General features: G+C 42.7%; 1 protein-coding gene across 5 annotated transcripts in view; it reads left to right on the top strand.

Moving 5' to 3' along the window:
* The first annotated feature begins 2,658 nt into the window (after positions 1-2,658).
* NCAPG2 (non-SMC condensin II complex subunit G2) overlaps positions 2,659-27,899 on the top strand; it is a 68,656-nt gene continuing 43,415 nt past the window's right edge. Inside the window, exons 1-13 of one of the 5 annotated variants that reach the window (XM_039255868.1) lie at positions 2,659-2,728; positions 3,117-3,232; positions 4,058-4,145; positions 4,434-4,553; positions 9,178-9,366; positions 9,927-10,041; positions 11,490-11,644; positions 14,431-14,565; positions 17,414-17,508; positions 18,628-18,697; positions 21,476-21,562; positions 25,199-25,294; positions 25,899-26,024. In XM_039255868.1, the coding sequence (XP_039111799.1) occupies positions 4,476-4,553; positions 9,178-9,366; positions 9,927-10,041; positions 11,490-11,644; positions 14,431-14,565; positions 17,414-17,508; positions 18,628-18,697; positions 21,476-21,562; positions 25,199-25,294; positions 25,899-26,024 (1,146 nt within the window). In that variant the 5' untranslated portion in view covers positions 2,659-2,728; positions 3,117-3,232; positions 4,058-4,145; positions 4,434-4,475. Of the gene's footprint in view, positions 2,729-3,116; positions 3,279-4,057; positions 4,146-4,433; positions 4,554-9,177; positions 9,367-9,926; positions 10,042-11,489; positions 11,645-14,430; positions 14,566-17,413; positions 17,509-18,627; positions 18,698-21,475; positions 21,563-25,198; positions 25,295-25,898; positions 26,025-27,899 lie in introns of all 5 variants that reach the window. The other 4 variants (XM_039255869.1, XM_039255871.1, XM_039255866.1 and 1 more) reach the window with 4 other exon arrangements.

Here is a 27,899-nt window from a genome sequence, read left to right as displayed (position 1 = left end):
GGAGATGGGAGGTATGCGGTGACAGCATGAACAGGCCACAGGTGTGCCATCGAGACAGACTAGGACATGGTTTTCTGGGGTTCCCCACCCCCGTCGTGAAGAAAGCCAAAGCCTGATGAGTTAGGGTCGTAACCCGGTGAGAAGGTTCATGCTGGACTCTTCGGGGACCGTCTTTTCCCAGACCCCGACTCCCGCAGGGTGGGGGGTACAGGAGGGGCCTTTGTTTCCCTGGTGATGGGAGGGTCCCATGGGCCCAGACCTCAGGAGAGTATTCATTATTTCTCAGTAGTTTACACTCTTCCAGGCCTTTCAGACAGTTAATTCCGACTTGGCTGATTGGTTTGACCCCAAGGCCTGGATTTACCTCTTGGATTGTTTAAAAGACATTTTCCATAAATTGAATGAGTAGAATCTGTAGTACTCCAAGGTGTGGGGAAAAATATGTAAATCAGGAGATAAAAGCTTTTATTTAAAAAAATGATATCAACAAAAATGCCTTAAAATGGAAGAGTAAACAATACACTGTAATTAATAGTGACTGAAAGTATCTGGGCAAAGATTTTTGGTAAACTTCCTAGAAACTAAGAAAGTGAAAGACTCTAAGTGACTGGATAAAAACATATTTTGAATTTCAGGTGTTGAAATCTTTGCTTTCAGCAAAAATTGAAGGCAAGCCCAGTCAAGTTGTTAGCTGACACAGATTAAGAGAATTGATGGGGGTAGAGCTCTGGCTCCACGCAGGACTGACAAATCAAAGCTACAGGAGAGTGGACAGTGATGTACAGAGAGACGGAAAAGTCTTGTGTGACTGACTGCTCAGCGACCAGCCGAGCACACCACCGACTGAGCTTCCTGAACCTGAACGGGACAACGGTGGCACCGCTGATGAGTGGGCCAGCTTGGCCTTACGGTTCCTCCGTGGGAACATTCCCCTATAGGAAACTAACACCTGGCTCCTTTTTCATGGACGGATTCTTAAAAAATACATAGATATAAAATGTAAAAAAAAATTGATGACAGAGCAGTATGTGACTTTGGCATTTAACTAAAATATGTTCAGGAATTGAGTGACATTACTATTCATTTTTTTCATTTCTTTTTTCTTTTTCCTTTTTTCCTAAGCTTATTTATTTATTTTGAGAGAGAGCAGGAGGGGGGCAGAGAAGAGAGAGACAGAGACAGAGAATCCCAGGCAGGCTCTGCACTGTCAGCACGGAGCCCAGCGAGGGGCTGGGACACACCAACAGTGAGATCATGACCTGAGCTGAAACCAAGACTTGGATGCTTAACTGACTGAGCCACCCAGGCACTCTGGTTTGTTTTTTTCATTTCTGTTTATGTGAACAAATTTTCTCTATTTACATCTACAAACACGAAAAATCAGAATAGAATATTCATCCTTGGAAACAAGAATTAATTGAAAAAATAGTCTTAACCATGGCATTAAGATGTGTTTCAACAACATTTTAGTTTTATAAGCACTTATCACAATTTTTATAATTTTTATATGGTTTTGATCTCTTTGTATCCCTAACAAATGTAAAGGTTTTAAAATCTAGAGCTTTATGGCCACAAGATATTTAAGAAATCTGTCTATCTTGCTGGAGACGTGACCCACAGAAACCGTGTAGCAAAAACAGATTTGCGCTAGGGTTGCCTCATTTGGGAGACTGGCTGTAAACAGTTTAAGAAGACCAGGTGCCCAGCTGCTAGGGTATTAAGATTCCACTGGATATTTATAGTGATGTGACAGTTTTAAAAGTCAATCTTTATAATTATGTTGATATTGTAGATGTTTCAGCCATTTAAGCCACTGATAAAACAAATTTATTTTTCAGACTAATAACGTCAGTGCTGCTTGGGTGGCTCAGTCAGTTCAGCACCAGACTCTTGATTTCTGCTCAGGTCACGATCTCAGGGTTCCTGAGTCCAGCCCGGGGTGCGGCTTTGCAGGACAGTGAGGAGCCTGCTCCAGAATGCTCTCTTCCTCTCTGCCCCTCCCCCGCTCACGCTCTGTTGCTCTCAAAATAAACTTTAAAAAGTAAATAAATACATGAGGTGCCTTATATTAAGTCGGTTAAGTAGCAACTTGGGCTCAGGTCCTGAGCTGACAGTTCGTGCCGCAGGCCGCGCGTCAGGCTCTGCGGAGAGCTCAGGGCCTGGGGCCTGATCGGAGCCTCCTTCGTCTCCGTCCCGCCCCTACCTGTGCTGTCTGTCTGTCTCTCTCAGAAATAAAATAAACATTAAAATTAAATAAATACAAACATAAGCCAGGTCTGCTCTCCCGTGGGATGGGCACGAACTGTAAGGTCAGGACCCGAGCTAGAGCCTTCCAGGCCCCGGGCAGAAGCGGGGAGCAAGGCCACGCAGGCCAGCAGAGGGGCACGGGGCGTGGCCGGGGCTGGGTGGGGCGGGGCGTGCAGCGTGGGGCGTGGCCGGGACGCAGCAGGGCGGGGCGGGGCGGGGCGTGCAGCATGGGGCGTGGCCGGGGCTGGGTGGGGCGGGCTATGGGGCGGGGCGTGCAGCGTGGGGCGTGGCCGGGACGCAGCAGGGCTGGGCGGGGCGGGGCGGGGCGTGCAGCGCGCCCTCGGGCGGTCCCGTCCAGGCGTGCCCGGCTCTCGCGAGAGCGACGTGTGATGACGCGCGGGCGGACGGAGCGCGTCGCGGGCGCGGGCGGGCGGGTTTGAATCTGGTCCGAGCGCGGGAAACGACGGGTTTCCGGGACGAGGTGAGCTACGCGGTGCCGGCCGGCGAAGGGTTCCGGACGGGGGCAGGGGCCGGGAAGCGGCGGGGGTCGGGCAGGTGGGGCCCCCAGTCCCGTAGCTTCCGAGTGGGCCGCAGCCCGAGCCCACGGCCCGGCCGGTGGCTCCGAGGCGGCACCGGCGCGGCGGGCGCCGGGCCCTGAGCGCGCCAACGCCCCGACCCTGGGGCTGAGTTCACAGAGGACCCCGGCCCTGGACCCCGGCCGCCCGGGAACCTGCCCCCGAGCGTGTGTCGTCGTTCCGATGCGAGCGCTTTGCCCCGGGTGGGGGCTTGTTCGTGGGAGCGCCGGAGCGCAGCCCACAGGTGGTGACACGGCGACAGGCGGGCTGAACGCTCCTCGCAATCCGGTCCAGGCTCCTGTGTGAAGAGCGCCCTGCCGCCGCCGCCGTGTGAGATGACGCCTCAGCCTGCGAGCAGCACCTGGCTGGACGGGCACGGACGCGGGCACGAGTAGTGCGGGAAACCGAAGGTGGCCCCTGGGGAGCTGCGGTCGCGAGCGTCGGGACGTGAGTGTGGTCAGGACGCTTAGATTGCTGTGTTTGAGACCGAGGCGTCACGGTGCCCGCGGGGTTAGGGCAAACCGGGGGCGTTCCCACGGGTCCGCAGGGTGGGGGGCGCAGAGGTCACAGGCCCAAGTGCAAGACGCGTGAGTCCTGCGGTGAGCGCATCTTTTCGGAATGTTTTAAACCCATGGATTGCTGCTGGCCTTTATTTGTCGCCGAGCTGTCGCCGGCCACCGTCCCTGCTGCCTGGCCAATAGGAAGTTATGTTTCGTAGCGCAGCCCTCAGAGCCGACGAGTGAGGTGGCCGGGCCTCAGTGGTCCGCGGTGGGCACGTTATTGCCACTTTTGTTGGTCTAATTTAGACATTGGGATCTGGAACTCCAGGTGTGCGAGGACTGTCTGTCCTCGAAAGTGTTGTCATTGGTGCCAGCGATTTCCCGTATTGCTCTGTTAACGGCGCCTGAGGTTTGCGTTTGCTTTTCAAGCGAGGGGGCTTGTTGCCGGCACGTTCCGTCATTGACTTTCCGTTTCGGTCGGCGTCTCCCCGACGACGGAGCGCGGCGGGCCCCGGGGGTGCGGATGGAAAGTGGGTTTGCTGGGGGCGGGCGCCGCGGGGTCCCAGCGGGCGGGAGCTGCCGCGGCGATTGGGCGCCTGCCGTCTGCTCTCCCTCCGGGCTCCGGGGCGGCCGTGACTGCGGGCGTCTTTGGGGAGTGGCACTTTAGAGAGGCGGAGTCTTCAGGTTTAGCGGCCGGGGTCAACTTTTTTTTTTTTTTCTTTTATTGATTCTAAGAGACTTTGTTTTCATGGAATCAGCGTTCTCTTGTTGAGCTGACTCAGACCTGCCTGAGCATCTTGCTAAGGTACTAAAAGGAGAGAAGGTGAGCCTCCTCGAACCATTTGGATTTCTCTTTTCTTCGTTGGTAACTTCATTAACAATTGATAATAACATAATGTTATGTTGGTACTGTCCTCAGTAAAGAAAGTAAGGGAATTGTTTTTTAGAATAACCTGTTTTATGCCAGAATTGTTAAAAACCCTACCATAGATGGTACAGGTTTTTTTTTTTTTTTTTTTTTTTTTCCAGTTTTGGATGTTAGTACCAAATTATGTCTTGTAGGAAAAGATACACCAATTCAAGTTTCAGTATGACTGTGTTTTCTGCTTAGGATTACAGAATAAATGCCATATGAAAAGCATTTTCATCTGTCATGGAAAAACGAGAGACATTTGTACAAGCAGTGTCTAAGGAACTGATTGGAGAGTTTTTGCAGTTTGTTCAACTTGATGTAAGTTTTATGTTTAGCTTTATTGTGATATGACTGTTAACATAAAACATTTTTTAAAAAATCAATATGTCCACAAATGAAATCTAGTCATCTCAGTGAATCCTTAGGAAGAGTGAGGTTATTTAAAAAAGCAGGACTATTTACTCAAATAGACCTGCTGCCAGCAGGTACTCAAATTGTATTTCCTGTTTCTTTTAGGAGAGTTGTAAGAATGCTAAGTGCTATAACAGGGTCTGCTTCTGTATACTTAAGCATTTAGAGGTGGGTGGGATAGTGAGGAAGACCTCTTCTTTTGGTCCTCAGGTTATTTACAGTGTTGTGGTGGATCCAGGTCTGGAAATAGAGCAGAGTGAAGGCTCAGTCGAGGCAAGGGTGTAGGAGGACTCCCACATCGAGCCATGGACTCTTTGGTGTCCCCGGGGAAAGACTGTGGAGTAAACAGAAGCCAGCCAGTCAAGTAGGCATGTGGGGAAGGATCTCTCCAAGTGGAGGGGATAACTTTAAGGGCTGGAGAAGGCACACTGTGTTTGAACCTGAAGGCTTCCGGTAGGGTTAGGGTCAGAAAGCCAGGTCAGGAAGACACAAGAGCTGAATTATGTCTGACCTTCTTTACCATCTTAAGGAGCTGAGACGTTATCCTGAGAGGAGTATGGGTTTGTACCCGAATAACAAATAGGTTGAAGAGGGCCACACAAGAGCCTGGAGAGGAATGAAGAGGCTGTGCCCTACACGATGGTGGTTGCGTTAGGAGATGGAAATGGGGAGATATGGGTGCCTTTGTGAGGTGTCATTTGGTGGGGTGGTGGTGCGGTTGACTGGATGTGGGCCAGAGAGAGCGTGAAGGCAGATCCCAGGTTTTGACCTGTGGTGCCTTTCAGTGAGATCTTTGATGCGGGAGGAAGGCAGGTTTGTGTGGGAAGATCGGCTCCATTTGGGATGTTCTGGGTGACTGTCAGAGGGACAGGCACGAGTTGGTATCCAGCAGGTGGATGGGTAGCTATATCTGAGGCCTAGGAAAGAGGCCTGGGGAGAGACAGATTTGGGTGTCCTCAGCAGCACTTGGCAGCTTCAGTCATGGGAACACACGGCATCATCTGTGGTGTAATGAGAGAAGCCTTGGACAGAACTCTGAGGAACCCAATACTTAAGGCACCAACTCTAAAATGCTCATGATGTTGGGGCAGGAGACACCTACCACATGCAGTGAAGATTAAGTTATTAGTAACTAAGAAGTAGAGAGGAACCTAATAGTAAATTTGTTGCTAGCAACATTTATGAAGTTATTTTTCTTTATAGGAGAGAAATGAGCCTGTAAAATGATTTTGTATTGTAAAATGGTACCCTGTAAACTTATGACCAGGACAAATTCACAAGCAGCATATCACAGAAGTGTCTGTGAGAGCCAACTATTTAGATATGACATTAATGTCTGCTTTAGTAGGAGTGTAGGTGATTTGTATCATATTAGATGTGCAGCACACATGTGGTTTAAAGTTTTTAAGATTGTTGCAAACTAGTATAGTATTAACTAAAATCACTAAATTGCTGGTGATGAAGCTAAGTCGATATTAATTTGAAGTCAAAAGGCAAAATGAGCAACATTTGGGTAGCACAGTCCATGCAGGGTCACAGAGCGCTCTCTGAGGTGCTTCCCTCAGGCTGTCCCCATCACATGCTGGAGAGCCTTGAACTCTTGGTCAGCAGCGGACATCCAGTAGGACGCTGAGTTAGTCCTCGTGTTAATAGTCATTAGTTTTAGTTTATGAATGGCACACCTTATTAACACTTAATAATTTAGTATGTCAATCACCATGTAGCTCTTACTTAAACATAAAAATGAAAATATCCAGGATTGTACATCACTTGTTTCCTTCAAGTCAAATGATACATAAAGCCATTCTGTAGGTGAGAATTGTTTAATAATGGCAGTTTCACATGGTCAACCAACCAGATAATTAAGTCAGTTTGAAGCCTACTAGGTGGACCTCCCCAAATGCAATCAGTTCTGCTATAATGCAGCATATGCATTGCTGAAAATCACTGTACTCTGCAGAATGGGCAAAAAACAGAAGGATTATGGGGAAAAATGGGGGTAAGGGCAGAACACTCAAAAATCTTGTCAGTGACACATTAAAAAAAGATAGTGACCTAATTAAAAGAAAACAGCAATTTTATACAAGTTAAATCACTAAGAAGTACATAAATACTGGAGTACACATGACATTTACATTGAAAACGATCCTGAGTTTGCAGGTGGAAGTGGGTCCCCGTGCTCCCAAGGGAGCTGACCCTGTGTGAGAGGAAGAGAACAGAGAAGAAAACTACAGGCCAGGCTGGGAGGACGGGGAAGGTTGCAGTGAGGCCAGATGGGCAGAATTGGTCAGAGGGTTGCAGCGCACGTGGGGCCCCGGGAGCTGGCTGGCCCGTGTCTGAGATGTGAGTTTTGTGTGACTTGGGCTCTGTTCAGCAGGTGCAGCTCTGCATTCACCTCGTGATGAAACCCCACGGAAGCAAACCAGAAATTGCCTTTTGCTCAAATTGTTCCCTTATGTATTAATTGCATTGGGACAAATTTGCATTTCAAAATAAGCACTGGGGAGCAGCACTGACTGTGCTCTCAGTGGTTCTTTGAGAATGGAGGATCAGTGTTTAAGGCGTTTGTCCTGAGTGCTTTCTGGATGCCAGGCTCTGCTCTTGGCACTGGGATACAGCACATACCAAGTTTCTGCCCAAAGGGAGTTGGTTTCTAGTGGTGGAGGGAGAGGAGCAAGCGGGGTAGGGGATGGGCGTGCAGGTGTGATTTTGGTCAGAGATTGCAATGGGCCCTGTGGAGACTAAGGAGGGAGAACTCTGGACAAGAGGGATGGGGAGGGGGAGGCCCTGAGGCAGGTGCACATCTGGACAGCCCAGGTGGGGCTTCCTGGAGGAGGAGGGAGGGTGGTAGGAGTTCGGGTGGGGAGGTGGTCTTGGGAGGCCCTGGAAGGGCCACCTGCCCTCCCCTTTGCAACCGAAATAACTGTAGTTAAAGGAAAGTCACGGGAAGAACCTGTGCAGAAGAATCCTGAATCCCCTGCACTAAGATTTGCCGCTTGTCACCTGCCACGTTTTCTTTGTCTCCTTTTACCTACTCTTTGTGAGTCATTTGAGAGTCCATTGCCGGCATTTGCCTCATCCTTAAATATTTCAGTGTATGTTTGCCTAAACAAAGATATTCTCTTACGTAATCACAATAAAAATCCTATGAGGAAATTTGACATTGGCACAATGATACTATTGTCTACAGTACAGTTTTCCCCTGATCTGGGACCCCTTTCACGGTTACACATTGCATTCAGTTGTCATGATTTGTTAGCTTCTTTAATCTAGAGAGTTTCTCAGCCTTTATTTTTCATGACATTGACAGTTTTGAAGAGTATAAGCAGCTATTTTGTAGCATATCCTTAAATTTGCCCTTTCTTGATGGTTTGATTAAATCCGTCTTCTGCATCTGGGCAGGAGCTACATAAGTGGTCCCTCAGTGGAGGCACATGGTGTAGGTTGGTCCCATTATTGGTGAGGTTAGTTTTAATTAGTCCCTCAGGTTGGGTGTCCACCACATTTCTCTGTTGTGAAGTTACTATTATACTTACATAATTAATAAGTAATCTTAATTTGGGAAATAAGTTGTAATAGAGAAATAAACTTCCCATTAAACTTCTATTCACTGCTTTTTAGTTTCCATTTATGATTCTTGCCTGAATCAATTATTACTATAATGTCTATAATATTGTGACTATTTTGGTGCTCACATTGGCCAGAGGGAGTTCCTTTCAGATGGATCCTCTACCCTTTTGATACTGGTTTCTATCTGCTGTATCAGAGTAGGTGAGGTCATCTGCTCAGAGTGAGACGAAGTGGTTGGCTCAGGGGTTTTAAGGATAGCTGAGAGGATCTGATGTAATCTCATTGGCTAATGGGAGAATGATTTCTAGAGATTATGATTATGATGTTAAGAGATTGAGGGCCCAAGTCAGGTTAGAGACCAGAAATTTCAAGTATACTTGGTTCACTTGGCTGTGTTATAATTGTTGTTGTTGTGATTGTATAGCATACTTTTGTAACCTGATCATAGATAGGGCTGAAGATGGTCGACATCTGGATGGATTGATTTTAGAGAGGATTTTGCTAAGTGGGTGAAATTTTAAACTCCGAAGACGAGGATACTAGGGCGGAATAGGTATAGGAGGAATCTGCTACTTTCTGTCTCATAATTCCTATCCTTGCCCTTTAGGAATGTATTTCACAAATTAAACCCAGCTCTTGAAATGATAATTAGCACTTAAACCTTTTTTTTTTTTTTTAACATTTATTCATTTTTGAGAGAGAGAGTGTAAATGGGGAGGGACAGAGAAAGAGGGAGACACAGAATCTGAAGCAGGCTCCAGGCTCTGAGTTGTCACACAGCTGTTAAGACTGAGCTGATGTGGGGCTTGAACTCACAGATCATGAGATCATGACCTGAGCTGAAGTTGGATGCTTAACTGACTGAACCACCCCTGCACCCCTAACTTTTTTTTGATGCCTGTTATAAAAAGGATAGAACTTTTTTGTATTTGAAATATAACAATTGCTATTTATTTTGCAGAAAGATGCTTCTGACCCTTTCAGCCTAAATGAATTGCTAGATGAATTATCAAGGAAACAGAAAGAAGAGTTATGGCAAAGGCTCAAGAATTTATTAACAGATGTGCTATTAGAAAGCCCAGTGGCTGGATGGCGGATGGTGGAAGTCCAGGGTGAAGACAGTATGGAAACAGAGCATGATTCGAAAATGGTAGTATTGGTCTTTCAGATATATAATTTGTTACCTTTTCTTTGTTAAAGAATAATAATAATTATTATAATTATTGTATATAATTTTAAGTTAAAAAAAGCTAGAAGTCAAGAATATTAGAAGTCTGTTTATTATAGTTTTACCTTTTCCAATCTTGCCATTATTAATTTGCCATTCAATGTTGGTGTTTTTTTGGACAAGTGACCTGTATTCAACTTTCATTCACTTTTTAGACTAAGTTAGAAGTGTGGGTTGATTTCTGTAAAATTAGTAACCTTCTCATTAAAAAAATTATACTTTTTATTTGAGAGAGAGAGTTTGTGTACATGGGGAAGGGCAGAGGGATAGAGAGAGAGAGAGACAGAGAAAAAGACAGAGAGAGAATCTTAATCAGGCTCCATGCCCTCCTGACGCAGGGCTCATTCCCACGACCCTGGGATCATGACCTGAGCTGAAATTGGGAGTCAGACGCTCAACTCACTGAGCCACCCAGGTGCCCCTAAAAATTGTATTTTAAGTTGATTTTAATTCATTTGAACTTTGAATTTTTTCATTTGTAGAGGAAAAACCTAGAAATAATTCATGCAATTACATCTGTGATTCTTGCATCTGTATCTGTAATAAATGAAAGTGAGAACTATGAAGACTTATTGGAATGTGCAGTCATGTTAAACGGTAAGTTGCATTTTTGATAATGTGGCATATTTAGAGGTGGGCATCGAGTGATTGTCGGTGAAAGGAAGCCGGTCATCGTGTAGAAGCAGAAGGTGGTAAGGTGAAACTTTGCATCCAAACTCTTTTCATAAGGAGCAAGGAAGTGCTCTTTTAAAGGCTGTCCTAATTAACTGATTTAATTTAAGCCACACACAACTATTTCAGATAGTGAAAAGGTACAGTACCAAACAACTGACTGCTGTTGTTTTCAGTTTCCAGAATGTCTTATTTGACCTACAGGACCAGTGGTAAGAGTTTATTAGGGGAAAATAGCCCGATTTATGATTCCTGCCACATAGTTTCAGGTTAACCGAGCATTTGTGGCATTGCAGTTTTTTCTTTCAATATGTTAGGAACATGACCTGAGAGATAATTGTTGACTCTTAGGGGAGTTTTATATTAAAATTTATGTCATGGTGCTTTTCAGGTTTTAACTAAACTGTAAAACTGTAGTTTATTAATTTAGGAGGGCACTATGAGTTAATGAGAATACCATTATAAAATATTTATATAAAACTGTTTATAGATATAAAAGATGCAAAAATAATTTTAATTAATGAGTTTTAAGACAGATCGTCCAGTGTCCTCACTCTCACTCTGAATAAATTAGTTCCATGTGACTCTCTCCCATCAGACTTCATTCTTAATGCCACTTGGATTTCTGTGTCTGTTTTATCCAGAATTCTTGCATGGAAATACAAAGTCTTATTAAGAAGTTACTCCAATCAGTATATAACTAGTTCCCAAAGTTTTGTGAATGTTACTATGGTTTATTTTCAGTTTCCAAGTAACTCTTGTATAAAATGATTAGCTCTAATATTGTAGTTGCCCCTAACTTCCCTAATTCAGGGATTTTACATGGACATAATGGCATTCAGATATGTGTGGGTTAGACTTATGAGCATAATATTAGTACTTTAATTTTTTCTGTGAGCTTTTCTTTTAATAAGAGCACTGCAGTTTTTATATTCATTATAATAATTGCTTTTATTATTTTTTAACCAGTGAGCCAGAATTTGAGGCCAGCCTATCGAGGGACATTTGTAGTGCATTCATGGTCACTGCACCTGACCTGGCTTCACTGTTGAGTGTTAATAACTGTGGGTGTTGCACTTACATTCGGGTAGTTTCAATGCTTGCCTCTCTTAAATTTTTGGGCATTGTGACCTGAGTCTTTTAGTTTTAAAATTCTGTATTTTGTTGGGTCTGCTCTCACAACAGTAGTAAACAGTTTTTTTTTTTTAAACATCATTTGTCTTCTATAAATAATGTATATAAATTTCTGGCAAGTTAAAGATAAACTGAAATTTGCTTAGTGAACCTTTGAAAGTCATAGTACTTTACACTGTTGACTGTGAAGAAATAGTGGTTTGCTGTACTACTTGGATATATCCTGTGCTCTGTGTTAGGTATTTTATATGCGTTACCTGAATCTGAAAGAAAGCTGCAGAGTGCCATTCAGGATTTGTGTGTCATGTGGTGGGAGAAAGGCCTGCCTGCCAAGGAAGATATGGGGAAGACTGCTTTTATCATGCTATTAAGGAAGAGTCTGGAGACTAAAACAGTATGTTTACTTTTTAAAATACATACCTTCCCAGGGGCGCCTGGGTGGCTCAGTTAGTTGAACGTCTGGCTTTGGCTCGGGTCATGATCTCATGGTTTGTGGGTTCAAGCCCCGTGTCGGGCTCTGTGCTGATGGCTAGCTCAGAGCCTGGAGCCTGTCCTTGGATTCTGTGTCTCCCTCTTTCTCTGATCCTACCCTGCTCATGCTGTCTCTATCTCTTTCTCAAAAATAAATAATAAAAAATATTTTAAAAAATTAAGAAAAAAAAATACATACCTTCCTGGGGCACCTGGGTGGCTCAGCTGGTTAAGTGACCGACTTCAGCTCAGGTCATGATCTCACAGCTCATGGTTTGAGTCCTGCATTGGGCTCTGTGCTGACAGCTCAGAGCCTAGAGCCTGCTTCAGATTCTGTGTCTCCCTCTTTCTCTGCTTGTGCTCTCTCTCAAAAATAAGCATAAAATTTTTTTTAAATACATACCTTCCTTTAAAAGTGCTTGTGTTTATATCAGATAGGAATTACATTTGCTTGTAAGTGGCCTGACTGCAGGTGCTTCCCCAGTTAGGGTCTTTTTAACTTAAGATGTTCAGAGGTGGTAGTCAGGGGTGGGCAGGGGCGGTGGCTCCACATTGCAGTCTCATACAGGCTTTCTCCTCTGTCTTCTGGGGGGTGTGGCCCCCGTCTTCCCTCTTACCACTGCGTGGTCACAAAGTGGCTGCTCCACCTTCACTTTCTGGTGTGAGTTCCAGGCAGGAAGAAGAGGCAGGGAAGCAGCAAGCCAGACCTTCTCAGAAACTCTCAGCTTATATCCAGCATCCAGAACCTGGTCACATGGCCACATCTCTCTGCTGCAAGTGGGGTTTTTGAAGGGATACACTGTCAGTGTTAACAAAAGTAGAGATATTTTTAGTAGCGAAGACAAGGTGGGATGACAGGCAGGTAAGTGGGAGTGGCTGCCTGTGTCAGTGCGGTCCTCTGAGAGGCAGACTCCACCACGGACTGCACAGGACTGCACGTACGCAGTGAAGGAGGAAGGGGGCGGGAGTGGTGGGGAAGCCAGTGGGAGGTGGTGGGGGTGGTGTGTCAGACTGCAGCCTAGGCTTGAAGACGTTTGGGCCCCGCCAGGGGAGAGCAGTGTTGAGGATTGGGTTGGTTGAGTAGAACTTAACATACAGCACTCAGTACTCCTCATAACAAGTGCCCTCCTTAATATCCCTCACCCAGCTAGCCCATTCCCCACCCACTCCATCAACTGAGGGTTGGATTTAACTTGGTCCATTTCTCAGCCTTCAGTTTTGCTTTAATTTTTGCTTGGTGTGCAGTTAAGAAATCCAGAAAAAGAATAGTTTTTTTCCCCCTGATCAAGAGAACAACAAGGGCACCTGGGTGGCTCAGTCAGTTAAGCGTCCGACTTCGGCTCAGGTCATGATGTCACAGTTTGTGAGTTTGAGTCCCTTGTTGGGCTCTGTGCTGACAGCTCAGAGCCTGGAGCTGCTTCAGGTTCCGTGTCTCCCTCTCTCTCTCTTCCCCTCCCCCACTCATGCTCTGTCTCTCAAAAATGAATACATGTTAAAAAAAAGTTTAAAAAAAAAGAGACCAACAGATACTTAGGTTCATCTTAGACAGCTGGGCAAGTGAAGAAAAGGGAAAATGAGGAAGATAAAAATTACCCGTAATTCCACTGCCCAAGGTGATATTTAGGAATTTTAGGGATATTTAGGAATTTCTCTTTGTCTTTCTCCCCCTCATATTTTTACTTCCTAATGATAGATTTCTAGAAATGAAGTTCATAGGTTAGTGGGTTTGAATGTGATGCACATTTGGAGCTCTTAATACACATTGCCAACAGCTTTGTAGAAAGCTTGCACTTAATCCCACTCTCCCCATCCGTGTGTCTGTCTCACCATGGCCTCCAAGGATCCACCAGTTTGATGACAGAAAAGGCCCTTTGTGGCTGCTCCCTCAGCTCACCATAGGAGAGATAGAAGAACACTTGTTTGTACCAGGATTTATCCTTGAACACATTGTTGGTTTATCTTATTAAAATTTGTTTTTTAAGGGGCGCCTGGGTGGCTTAGTCGGTTAAGCGTCCGACTTTCGCTCAGGTCATGATCTCGCGGTTCGTGGGTTCATGCCCTTTGTCGGGCTCTGTGCTGACTGCCAGCTCAGAGCCTGGAGCCTGTTTCAGAGTCTGTGACTCCTTCTCTCTCTGACCCTCCCCTGCTCATGCTGTCTCTCTCTCTCTCCTAGAAATAAATAAAATATTAAAAAAATTTTTTAAAAAAAATCCATTTTCCCTGCCTTTTTATCTTTTTAATTAAAGAAATGTATTTATTTATTTGTTTGTTTGTTGATTTATTTATTTAAAGATTTCATTTTTAAGTAGTCTCCACACCCAATGTGGGGCTCAAACTCATAACCCAGAGATCCAAGAGTTACATGCTCTACTAACTGAGCCAGCCAGGCACCCAACATGGGGCCATTTAAGTTTAACTTGTCATGAAGAAAACTAAAAGCTGGGTCCCTCCCTGCAGCAGTCGTGGTTCCAGAGCCTGATGGGGCTGGCAGCCGCCGCACAGGGCACTGCAGACTCGGGTCTGCCCAGTGCAGAAACCGGACGGCACTGCCTGTCAGTGCTTCTGTTTGCTTTTGCCATTGTTTCTTCCTCTTTGATGAACAATCCAGAGTTGTAATATACCTTATAAGCTATCCTTATTGCATATTTGAAATGTGGCCTTAATTATTTATTAAAAAACTAACGTTTTTCATTTTTATGTCATTCCTAGGGTGTAGACATATGTCGGCTTTGGCGTATTCATCAAGCTTTGTATTGCTTTGATTATGATTTAGAGGAAAGTAAAGAAATTAAAGATATGCTACTTGAGTGTTTCATAAGTGTTAAATATATCAAGAAAGAAGAGGTAACTCGGTTTTTCGTTTTTGGTGTTTTTGTGAACTGAACTGCTTTTTAATGGATGTTTTTCCTAAGTTCATGCAGTTGATATTGTACCATGCTCAGTGTTTTAATGAAGGAGTAAGCCAAGCTATCAAGTCACTTTATTTATTGCATATTTTTACTGCAGAGTAGTATGATGCAAACACTTTACAAATTTTTGCTTATTTCATCATTAAATGAGATGGTAATAGATGGCTGTGTGATTCGTGAGGGAACCATGATTATAGTTTAAGTCAAGAATAAAATTTTATTTTATTTTTTTAAATGTTTTTATTTATTTCTGAGAGAGAGAGAGAGAGACAGCATGAGCAGGGGAGGATCAGAGAAAGAGGGAGATACGGAATCTGAAAGAGGCTCCAAGCTCTGAGCTGGCTGTCAGCACAGAGCCTGACGCAGGGCTTGAACCCACGAACCGTGATATCATGACCTGAGCTGAAGTCGGACACTTAACCGACTGAGCCACCCAGGTGCCCCAAGTCAAGAAGAATTTAAAAATGAGGCTGAGAAAGCACTTCCTGGTGGATCAGACCCGACCCTCTGCTCTAATTCCAGGTTATCGGCACATACTGAGAACCGTTGTCACATGGTATTCTTGATTTCTTTTTTCTAGCCATCCAGTAAATCCAAAGAGAGGGTTCTGTTCACTGCTGCACTGTCCATTTTGGTGATCATTCCCATATGTTGCTACTGAGCACATGAAATACCGGCAGTTGAATTGTGGCCTTAAGTGAAAAATACATAATTCAAGACTTAGTGTGAGAAAAGAATATAAAATAGCTCATTGATAGTTTTTGTGAATTTATTACATATTTAAATGATAATGTTTGGTTGTATTGGCTTACATAAATATATTACTAAAGCTAATAATGGGGCACCTGGGTGTCTCATTCAGTTGAGCATCAGACTTCAGGTCATGATCTCAGGGTTAATGAATTTGAGCTGCATCAGGCTCTGTACTGACCGCACAGTGCCCACTTTGTACTCTTTGACTTTCTTTTCTCTCTATCTGCCCCTCCCCTCCACGCTCATGTTCTCTCTCTCAAAAGTATTTTAAAAAATAAAATTACTTTAGTCTTTTTTACTTTTATTAGTGCAGCTATTAGAAAATTAAAAATGACAGAGAGGCTTGCGTGGTTTTATTGGACACTTCTGATTTGTTACCTTAGTATTCTTCTGTGGTCTCTTATTAAACATTGCCTATATTCCCAGGCCAGGGATGCAGAGGAGAATATTGCCTATATTGTAGAATATAGCCTTTGTTTCTGTTTGCTTGTTGCTTTGCAGATGGTATGAGGCAAAAGAAGAAGTCCTCGCTACTCCCTGAAGTAGGTGGAGAGGGACTCTCAGAGGAGGAGGGGTACCAGTCCTGAGGCCTTTAAATGAACAGTTATTTTTCACGGTCTTGCAGCTAGGCAGGGGCAAAGGCTTGGTTCAACCCTGATTTGCCCTTCCTGTGCACCCTCTCCCGGCAGCTAGGTTAAAGGGCCATATGCGATTACTGACTGTACTGAGCAAGGGTCAGAGAGGCTGCTTTTGGATCCCTGTTTGTTCACTTACTAGGTGGTGACCTTGATCAGACTACCTGGAATCTCATGTTTCCTTCTGTAAAGTAGGAACAACGGTGGTTCTCTCTCAGATTCCTGAGGAGCGTATGAACCTTGATGTGCACAGAACCTTTAGCATAGCCGCTGTCAGAGACTGAGCACTTGGGAGGTGCTGACTGTGCTTATTGCTCTTGTTGCATCATTGTTGTTGCATCTCCAGGACTGTGATTAAATTTAAGGAGAGTAAAGCAGCTGAGCGTGGGTTCAGACAGCTAAACTCTATTTATAGTGACTTGTACGTGGTGGACGGTGATCTGCACATCAACTTATGTGTGTGTAAGTGCAAGTAGGTAGTATAGACGTAAATTTTTGTATATGTTAATTCTCCCCTTTTATTTAAATTGATGTCTTTTGCATTTATGATATCTGAACTTGGTTTCCTAATCAGTCATTATTTTAGTTAGGTCAGTTTCCGGTCATTCTTGGTAAATGACAAATATCTTGTGCTATAATGGCAAGTTACTTCCAGTAAATACTTTTTGTTTTTAACTTGCCTGTTGCAAGCATGGTCTTCTGCTATTTATATCAAAGTATGTTGCATTGCTGTAGGATTGCGGAGACAGTAGTGGTGGACTGGTAAGCAGTGAAGAGGTGATGGTGTTGTTCACTGGGAAAATTCTTGGAGGATGTATTTTATGTGCTCTATAGAGTACAGGTATCATTACAGCTTTTTAGGGCCATGTGTAATTTACTGGTATGCATATAAATTAACATGGGGAATGTGTATATTTGAAAATACTAGTTTGGCAGATACTTAGCCTCTTAACTTTACAGGTCCTCAGTTTTCTCATTTATAAAAGATGATAGGAACTGATGTTCAATTCCCTCCCATCTCCAAATGCTAGATTTCAAGCATACTTTGTTTTTAGGTATGTAGACATCCATGCCAGAGCCAGAATGAAATGTTTGTGGACTGTTTAATTTAGCTACTGGGCAACATGATAAATGTGGAAACCTGTGGTCCGGCAAGAAGGAGCTCAGGGGTGTCTGCTGCTAGACTCTCCAGAGGGGACATCTTCCTGCCCTTGCCCTGCTTCACTCCCGGGCTGCTTCACTCAGGGCTCCCACTGCTGTCCTGAGTTCCAGTTAGGGATACTTTGTTAGTGTCACTAAACATCCAAAGAATTATTTGTTCTTTAGTTACTACAAAAAATTTTTACTTGGTCGCAATTTCAACATTATATCTTTTTTTATTACTATTATTTATAGGGAAGAAGATTTCTTAGTTCCCTCTTCAGTTGGAATATAAATTTTATTAAAATGATCCATGAGACCATTAAAAACCAGTTACAGGGATTACCAAAGTAAGTATGAAAGGTAATTAATATTCTGTGCTATCTTAATCTGGTTATAAAATAGTTAATTTGACCTGACATTTTAAGTTATATTGATTATTGGAAACTTTAGAAACTATCTCTTATTTATTATGTACTGTTTTTTTAATAAACATTTTTTAAACATTTTTATTTAATATTGAGAGACAGAGAGAGCATGAGCAGGGGAGGGGCAGAGAGAGGGGGGAAACACAGAGTCCAAAGCAGGCTCCAGGCTCTGAGCTGTCAGCACAGAACCCAATGCAGGGCTCGAACTCGAGAACTGTGAGATCACGACCTGAGCAGAAGTCGGACGCTTAATCGACTGAGCCACCCAGGTGCCCCTATTATGTACTGTTTTTATTGTGTACTGTTATTTTTTTAAAATATTTATTTTGGGGGGAGAGAGAAGAGTGCGCATAAGCATGAGTGGGAGAGGGGAAGAGAGAGAGGGGGAGACCAGAGGATCCTAAGCAGGTTCTGCATTGTTAGCACAGAGCTCGATGTGGGGTTCAAACTCACGAACTCCGAGATCACGACCTGAGCTGAAATCAAGAGTCAGATAGGTGCTCAATGGACTGAACCACCCAGGTGACCTTGTACTATTATTTTAATTATATGTTCTTAATGTACTGTAGTATCACTGGATAGGTTTTTTCCTTGCTATAGCAAATCATTCTTTTTCAGTAATGACATTGAAATTAAGATTTTAATTTGTGGTCATTTTTTAAATAGTCAAATTATTTACCAGTTAAATCTTAGCCTCAGTCGCAATAAATTCCATGTCACTTGCACTTCTGACACATTTGAATGTAACATCTGCTTTCCAGTTTACCGTGATTGAGCTTTGTGCTTTGGTGGGAAGCGTACTGCAGGCTAGGAATCTAGGCATATGTGCACGAGCCTGAGCTCCCTGCCTCGTGGAACCAGCAGTCGGAACTGGTGTGATTGTTTGGGGGGCGCCCGGCTGGCTCAGGTGGAAGAGCCTATGACTCTTGATCTCGGGCTCGTGAGTTCGAGCCCCACGTTGGGTGTAGAGATTACTGGGGAAAAAATAATAAACTTAAAAAAAGTTTGTTTGAACTTACATTAACTTTTTTTTTTTAATAGATCTTTGATGGTACACATTGCAGAAATTTATTTCAGAGCTTGGAAAAAGGCCTCAGGGAAAATATTAGAGGTATTTTCATTTTATTAAATGTTAGCATTTATTTTTTTATATTCTAGTTACCAAATAAGTCATCACTGCTAGTCATATAAAATCTATGTTGATGCTCTTTGTCAAAATAAAGGCAGGTAACAAGACTGTGTGACAGAGATTCATGCTCATTCCTATAAATTTTCATGCTCAGCCACAGACCCAGGACCCCTGCCACCCACTGGGATGTGCAGGGAGTGAAATCATTATTTGCCCAGTAGCATTTTGGTAGCCTTGTTGGGCCTGTGCTGTCCAGCCACCTGGGCTGCCATGCACTGGGAATGTGTCCAGTCCCAGTGGAGACGTGCTGGAAGTGTAAGAAACACGCCAGGTTCTGAAGATGTAGTGGGGAAAGAAGAACGTGAAATATCTCATGAATCTGTTTTTAAAAACATTGCTTGCATGTTGAAATGATAGTGTTTTAGGTATGTTTGGCTGAACAAAATATATTGCTAACATAATTATGCCTGTTTTTTTTTTTTCTGTTTTTAATGTTGCCACTCGAAAATTTAAAATTGTGGTTAAGGTTCCTGTTTCAGTGCAACTTCAGACTACCTCTTAGCTTTTAGTTACTTTGTTTTTGAGAATTTAAAGACATTTGTTTTGAATATGGCTAACCTTTAATGACCACATAGTATCTTCATTGTGAAGATGTGGCTGTATAATTCATAATCATAATAAGACATTCAAAGTCTCTTTTGAAAAAATACCAAAAGAAAGTGTTTTTGACTGATATCCCTTATGTTTTTCTCATACTAGTTTTTTCAATGTGGTGTTTTTTTTTGTTTTTTTTTTCCTTCTGAGAGTAAAATTTTTACTCTAAGTAAAAGAGGGGACTTTGCTTTTTGGGGAGCAGGCCCTGAGCTGGTGGGTAGATGTTTGAGCTATTTTCTATCCATTCTGCTCCTGTTCAGCTTACACTTGGTTTATAGTACCAGGGTTTATCACCAACTTCTAGGAGATAAAAACGTACTGGTTACATTCCCCTGCTGACAACATCCATAGACATTTTACAGTGCATAATTTTTTGGAGGAAAGGACAAAAACCAGAACATTGGTATGCAGTTTTGCATTGTTTTCTTATTCCATAACACTTGTTCACAGGAAAAAATATTTGTCTCCCTTTTTTCCAATAGTGGTTTTATAATTTTTTAAAATGTTTAATTTATTTCTGAGAGAGAGAGAGAGAGAGAGAGAGACAGTGTGAGCAGGGGAGGGTCAAAGAGAGGGAGATACAAAATCTGAAACAGGCTCCAGGCTTTGAGCTGACTTAGCACAAAGCCCGACATGGAGCTTGAACCCACTAACCGTGAGCATGACCTGAGCTGAAGTCCGATGCTTAACCAACTGAACCACCTAGGCGCCCCTCCAATAGCGGCTTTAAAAACAGGTGTTTGTGGAACGTGTGATTCTTAATCTCCAGACTTGGGTTCCAGCTCTATGTTGGGTGTAGAGAGAGATCTCAGTCAGTCAAGCCACATTAAAAAAAAAAAGGTGTTTGTAGTTAAAAACATGATTGCTTGATTGAATCTGTACCAAATTAGTGCCAGCTTTTTGTACTTCTCAGGCCCTCTGCCCTCCCTCACTTCCTCCCTCCCTCCCTTCAGCTTTTTAAAGCAAGTTCTAAATGTGACATCTCATGTCCATGCACTACAGTGTGCATCTCTAAGGAATTTAGTTATACAATGCCAGTAACATATGTAACAAAATGAACCGTTTCTGGATATTTTTGAAAATATTTACATTTCTCTGTTTTGTTTTAAAATGCCTTTTTACAGTTCTCTTTGGAATCAGGATCCATTAAGTCTCTCGTGGTGTTTGCTTGTTAAGTCATTTAAATTTCTCAGAGCATTCCTTTCTCTCTCCTTTTCTGTTTTTAAAACCTGTGCCGTGAAATGGATATGTTCACGAGCCTGGGTCAGCTGTCCGGTAGGATGCCCATATTCTGCTAGTTAGCTCTTCAGCTCCAGCTTTTGTGGCACAAACTCTCGATAAGTAGCACCATTGCATTTTATCACAGGTCAGTGTGTGGATCCCCACGTGCATGATGCTAAGATTTATTAGTGGCAGATGAAGGAGGTATTTTCAGAGATAATGAAGGAGGCTGATAGTAGTAGCTTTCCTTATATCCTTCCCTGAAGACGTGGAGCCCCAGGTGTGGGGGCAGAATGCAGGACAACACGCCAGAGTTGTTGAGGATTCGGGCTGCCCCTAGGGGTTGGCTCTGCTTCCTTGCCCAACTCCAAAGGTCCATAGGTGTCGTGGGCTAACCGAGGAGTTCCCCACACTCCCAGCCCCACTGTCCTCTCCATGGAAGTCCCGGAAGGTCTTTTGGTCACTTTGGAGTACTGGCCCCCACCTTAAAGATGGTTCGTTTTTGGTTCTGGGGAGGCTCCTGGAACAGATCCAGTCTGAGGTCATCTGAGTCAGGAAGGCTCAGAAGAGGGGCCCCCAGGCCACACTCAGTCCCTGAGCCATCTGGCTTGAACTGGCCTTAAGTGGTAGGGAGAAACTTGCTCCTCTGTCTAGCACAGATTTGGTAGTTCACCAGAGGAGATAGAAGAAGTAAAAGAATATCAAAACTGAAGGGATGCTAAGAGGTGTGGACTCAATAGAAAAGCTCTCAACAGAGGACCTTGGTGCTTTCTCTCGTGAACTTGGAGAGCACAGAGCCGACTCCAGCGACTGCACCACCTGCCCTGTCATCTGACGGACCGTACCCGTGCCAAGGGCTAATTCATGTCATGTTTGCTGTTCCAGACAATTGAGCACGGGTGCATCCAGGACTTCATGCACCATGGGATTCACCTCCCGCGCAAGTCTCCAGTGCACTCCAGGGTGCGCGAGGTGAGTGAGGCATGCAGCACGGGTCGATGTTTTTATCTCTTAAGAATTAAGTTAGTCCTGGGGCGCCTGGGTGGCTTAGTCAGTTAAGCGTCCGACTTTCGCTTAGGCCATGATCTCGCGGTTCGTGGGTTCGAGCCCCGCGTCGGGCTCTGTGCTGACTGCCGGCTCAGAGCCTGGAGCCTGTTTCAGAGTCTGTGACTCCCTCTCTCTCTGACCCTCCCCTGCTCACGCTGTCTCTCTCTCTCTCCTAGAAATAAATAAAACATTAAAAAAAAAAAATTAAGTTAGTCCTCCGCAGGTGTCAGCTTAAAGGAGCTTTCTCAGAATCTTGATAATCGGTACCTGGCAGTTTTAACTAGGAAAAGAAAGGTATGTTGTTAAGAGAGCCAGAAGTTTACCCAAAAAATCATTTAAATTCTTTGACATAAAAATATCCAGAATCCTTACTAAGTACCACGATCACTTTTTTCAAAAAAGGGTATTTGGGATTATTTTTATTTACTTTCATACATTTTGATATTCTGTAAACCAAATGAAGTAAATGTTTTGATAGTTTCTTTTGATAAATTTGGTTTTATATTTAAAATTTTTATTTATTAAAATTAAAAAAAATGTTTTATTTATTTTTGAGAGAGAGAGTTAGTGTACAAGCAGGGAAGGGGCAGAGAGAGGGCGACACAGAATCTTGAAGCAGGCTCCAGTCTCTGAGCATCAGCACAGAGCCTGACATGGGGCCCAAATTCATGAAGCACAAGATCATGACCTGAGCCAAAGCTGGACGCTTAACCAACTGAGCCACCCAGGCACACCTATTTATTTTTATTATTTTTTATTGTATTTTATTTTTTTGAGAGAGAGTGTATGTACGTAAACAGGGGAGGGGCAGAGAGGGGGAGACAGGATCCAAAGCAGACTCTGAGCTGACAACAGAATCCAGTGTGGGGCTTGAACTCACAGACCTCAAGATCATGACCTGAGCTGAAGTCTGATACTTCACCAACTGAGCCACCCAGGTGCCCCAAGCTTTTGTTTTTAAAAGCTAATTTCAGGGGTGGCTGGCTGACTCCGTAGGGCATGCAACTCTTGGTTGCAGGTTTATGAGTTAGGGCCCCACATGTGGCATAGAGTTTAGATGAGCACTGGGTGTTATATGGAAACCAACTTGACAATAAACTATTTGTAAAAAATAAATAAATAAATAAATAAAAAGAATTAGGAAAAAAAATTTTTTAAAAGCTAATTTTAGAAGTCAGATATGAATTTTATACTTATATTGTAAATGAACTGACTAAATAAGGCTTTATTTTATTATCAGTGTCATTATGACACTGATAGGTGTTTGATGATCATAATGTTCTTGGCAGGAGGAATTGGAAAATGTGGTCTGTTTAGGACTCAAGATCAATGTCCTAAGCCAGGAGTAATGCCCTGTGTGCTTATTTTTAGTTTTGGCAACTGTGTATCAAGAAGCTAAATGAACAAAGACTACTTCTTTACTTTTTTGTATAGGGAAATTACTATTATTTGTGGAATGTAAATATACTGATTATATTAAGCTTGAAAGGATACAAAAATATTTCTTTATGTTATTGATATGTTAGTTTGAATTATCCATAGATAAGAAACCCAGAGATGAATATATCCAATTGTCTCCTGCCTCCTACCCCCAATGACACATAATCATACTCTGGCTTCATTAAATTGTAGAATAGTTTGGGTCATTTATTCCACATACATGATTTGTATTTCAGAAACATCATAAGGAGTGGCAGCATGTTAAACTGTATAAATTTGTGACATAACTGCTCCCTTTTTGGTAGAAAGTAAAGACTTTTTCATATTTGATTTTTGCTCTGGTTGTCTGAATATTTAAGGTATTATATGTATAGATATCATTATGTGATAAACTACAGAAAAATACACAATTAAAAGGAAGAACATTAAATTTTACTTTTTAAAACTTCACTTTTTGAATGCAGTATATTCCTGGACTTTATTTCTTACCAGTGCTTCTAATACATTATAGCGTCTTCCTCAAATCCCTTTTTGTAAACATCACATTTATATGATAAATTATTTTCCTGATATGTTGAAAGAAGCTTTAGGAAATGCTTCCTTTGTCATTTGAAAGTAAAAATCCCCAGGGCACCTGGGTGGCTCAGCTCAGTCAGCTTAAGTGTCTGACTCTTGGTTTCAGCTCAGGTCTTGATCTTACAGTTTGTAGGATTGAGCTCCATATTGGGCTCTGTGCTGACAGCATGAAGCCTGCTTGGGATTCTCTCTCTTCCTCTTTCTCTGCCTCTCCTCTGCTTGTGAGTGCTCTCTTTCTCTCTAAATAAATAAGTAAACTTAAACAAAGAAGAAAGGAAGTAAAAACCCCATATTGTTGATGAAAATCTAACATTAGGTGGTTGTAATTGTCGCACAGCTCTGTAAATATACTAAAGCCCATTGGATTGTGTACTTTAAAAGAGTGGCTTTGATGGCATATGACTTATAACTTGATAAAGCTGTTTAAAAATCTTTCTGTGAAGTGAGTATCGAAACTTGATAATACCATACTCAAAAAACAAACTATAGGGACACCTGGGTGGCTCAGTTAAGCATCCATCTTTGCTTCAGGTTGTGAATCTTGCAGGTTCCTGAGTTACAGCCCTGCCATCAGACTCCCTACTGTCAGTGTGGAGCCCACTTGGGATCCTCTGTCCCCCCCCCCCCGTCTCCCTGCTCGTTCTCGGTTTCTCTCTCAAAAATACAGAAATAAACTAAAAAAAAACAAACAACCCTACACTAATATCACATCATCACTAAAACTTCCTAAATAAAGAATTAGAAGTCAGAAAAAATAATCCCCAGACTATAGTTCTTTTAGGGTGAAATTGATTCTGGTTTACTTAAAGTATAATCTCTTGTTTGATAGCCTGTTTAATTTTTATTTTCCACTTTTCACTGATATAATTTTAGTTCCAAAGTGGTGAATTAAGGAAGTAAGGCAAAATTGATAGTTGCTGGGGATAAGAGTCTGAAGAGTTGCCGAGAGCTTCTGTCTGGTGAAGAGGACAGTAGAAAAGGGACATAGCAGTGGAAACCAAGCGCACAGCCCTTTCTCTGATTGTTCCTCAGTTTGGGAAGGACTTGGTATCCAAGTTAAGCTGACCAGGTGAAGGGCCACTGAACAGTGACAACCACTTTGAGAGGTGTGCCTGCTTCAGATGCTCATTAAAGGTTCTTGGAACCAGAGATGTGGGACCAGAAACCAGAAGCTATGTAGGCGGACTCTTCCATACACTCTTTTTCCACTTCACCCCGAGGGGCAGAGGTCTCTGTGAATTTTTTCTGAGGTTATTTGGGTTATTGCTAGAAGAGTAGAAACTACAATCCAAACCTTTTTGTGGCCCAAGGGCATTGATCTTTGTTTCTTCCGTTGGTTTCTTTTACGTGATCTCCTTCATGGTTGAGAGCATTAACATATATATCACTGTGTCTTCTCTTCTAAGGAGAGAGTTGTCCAGACTTTTGAAGCAGGAAGGCCTGTTTTGGTGGAGAGAACAACCTGTCCTCTGTTGAAAGTCGGATCTTAAGTCCTCTTTTTTAAAAACCACATTATCTTTCTTTTCTTCTTTTCTTGGCTCATAGGTGCTGAGTTATTTTCATCATCAAAAGAAGGTTCGTCAGGGAGTGGAAGAGATGCTGTACAGATTATATAAACCCATCCTTTGGAGAGGCTTAAAGGTACTGTTAAATAGTCTGTCTGTGTTTAGAAGGTGCTAATTACGCTTTTGAATTTATCATGCTCTAATTCAGAATTGAGATAACGCAGTAAAAAGAAGACTGGAGGCTTTGTGAAATTTGGGGGCTAATGTTTTATTCTTTTATTAAGAGGATCTGAATTGGGTTAGTGCTGACTACACAGTGGGAAGGGGGTTTGTCATGCTGTGTAAACCAGCAGAGGCGTTGGGGGTCTGCAGAGCTGAGCTCGGTCATCCTGGCCCTTCTGTTGATGACTGGGAGACAGGATGCCACCCCTCCAAGGAGAGAACATGAGTAATTGTCAACATGGTAAATCTGGTGTTGGAAGGGATGTAGTTACTGTTTCTGAGTGATGTAAGGTGGATATTGAGGTGAGGAATCGAGTCTTTTAATATCTGTCAGTACTGAGTAGAGACTTTGGAGCTCACGGAAGGTCTCCTAAGTTTGGCCAGTTTAAATATGTAATTGTCTTTACTTTGTAAGTAAGTCTATACTGAGATACTTAAAAGCATTACTTTAGGAAATCCATGCTGGAGTCTTTGAACGTTTGCTCTTTGGATTCTGAAACACTCTCTCATTATTCCAGGCCCGAAATTCTGAAGTCCGGTCAAATGCTGCCCTGTTGTTCATTGAAGCATTTCCTATCAGAGACCCAAACTTCAATGCCATTGAAATGGATAGCGAAATCCAGAAACAGTTTGAAGAACTCTATGTACGTATTGCATGTGGCTGAGACCCCTACGAGGTCAGCTCTGTCTGGACCTGGTGTGTGTCTTGGCTTCTCCTGTCCTGCCTGTTTGCTGCCCTCGGACGGCAGGGTTTCCAGCTCTTGACCATCTTCTGAGAAACCTGTTTACTCCCTGGCGCCTTCTGCGACAGTGTGGACTCGGTGGTGTTCTTTTATTTTTTATCTTTATCTCCTTTGGAACATCTGATTATTTATTACTGTATACAGTTTTAAATGTCTTATGTGTATTCTTCTCTCCCCACCATAGAGACAGTATGACATGTGGTTAAAGGTCCCCAGATTTGATTCCACTTCTCCATTAAGAGTTGTATAATTTTGGGCAGGTCACTAACTTTCTGTGTCTTTGTGAATTGGGGATGCTGATATTGCCTGCTCTAAGTGCTGGGGTAGTGTGCATGAACAAACCTGGTGATGTGTTAAGGCGAGTCTATAAATAATGCCCGTTGCAATGGAATTTTCAGATGACTAGTTTTTCAGATGAGACGTGAGAACATTAGGGTGCCACATTTATTTCCAAGGGTGCTGCGTGTCTTTTCATCTGGCTGGAATATGCTGGCCTCTGCTTATTTCTCTACATTGCCTTACATTTTCAGTGCTTCCTAACACAAGCTAAAAGTTGCTATTTATTGTCCTAGTCAGTAGAATAAAATTTTAGGAAGTGATAGCAAAAATGTCCTGATAATGATGCCTCCCCATGGCACTTTGTTTTTTGACTAAATGAACAATCTCAGGTGTGCAAAAAGTTGAAATAATAGTATAAAGAATATGTGTAGATTTAGCTCTTCGTATGTGAATACATAGAGTTGCACATATGTGCATATATATACATACACACCCGTACCCACATACAGACAGACACACCCCTAAAATGAACAGTCAGTAGTATTTTGCTGTAAGTGCCTTATCCACATGTATATTTACCTAAAATTCCCATTGAGAATTGCTAATTCTTTGGGGCTAATAGGCAAATCAAAACTAGATTTTGGTAGTTTTTAGCCAAAAAACTATGAAAACTTTTTTTTTTTTTTTAACTCTGGTGTCCAAATCTATGAACTACTATTGTTTTTGCCTGAAATGTCTAAGTGTCTGCCTTGGATGTGGTGATGGAGAGCGTGCTGCCAGTCCAGCCAACACACGTCTTCTGTTGTACCTCGCAGGGTACGCATGGCCCGCCTGCTCCTGAGCAGAACTTGTAAGAGCAGGTTGCCACGGACAGCCGATCAGGGCCTCCTGAGCCCTCATGCTGGCAGCAGTGTACATAGCAACTCAGAGCCTGGAGTCACATTTTGTTTCGGATTCTGCTTCCTCCTTAATAAGTCTGGTTTTGATCAAATTACTTAATCTCTCTCTAGCCCTATTTCTTCTTTAAAACTGGGAATAATATTCAGTAGGATTGTGATAAGGTTTCAATGAAAAGTTATATATAAAACATTTAGCTCAGCCCCTAGCATTACGATGACAGTGGTTATAGGTGAAAGAGATGGAGGGTGCACTTATCTTGATAAGTACTGAGTAAAATAAGTACTAATGTAGAATTGTTGAAACATGTATTATACACTTGAAATTAATTTAATACTGTATGTTAACTACACTGGAATTAAATTTTTAAAAAATTATATTAAAAAATAACTGGTTATTACTCACCATAAGAACATTAAAAAAATATGTAAAGTGATATGATTATCTAATATAATATTAGGAACATATTGGTGTCTCTTGTCCTAGAAACTGAAGTGAATTTCTAGAGAGGGAGTTTAACACTAATTTACAAGGTGAAAGGTGTGTAGAGAGCATTGGTCTCTTGGAGATGTAGATGCTATCAATCGTTTGGTATCTTGG

The sequence above is a fragment of the Hyaena hyaena genome, unplaced genomic scaffold (assembly GCF_003009895.1).
Source record: "Hyaena hyaena isolate Hyena2069 unplaced genomic scaffold, ASM300989v1 scaffold_548, whole genome shotgun sequence".
Lineage (NCBI taxonomy): Eukaryota > Metazoa > Chordata > Mammalia > Carnivora > Hyaenidae > Hyaena > Hyaena hyaena.
The sequence above is the reverse complement of the archived record's forward strand: the minus strand, read 5'-3'. Positions and strand labels throughout refer to the sequence as shown.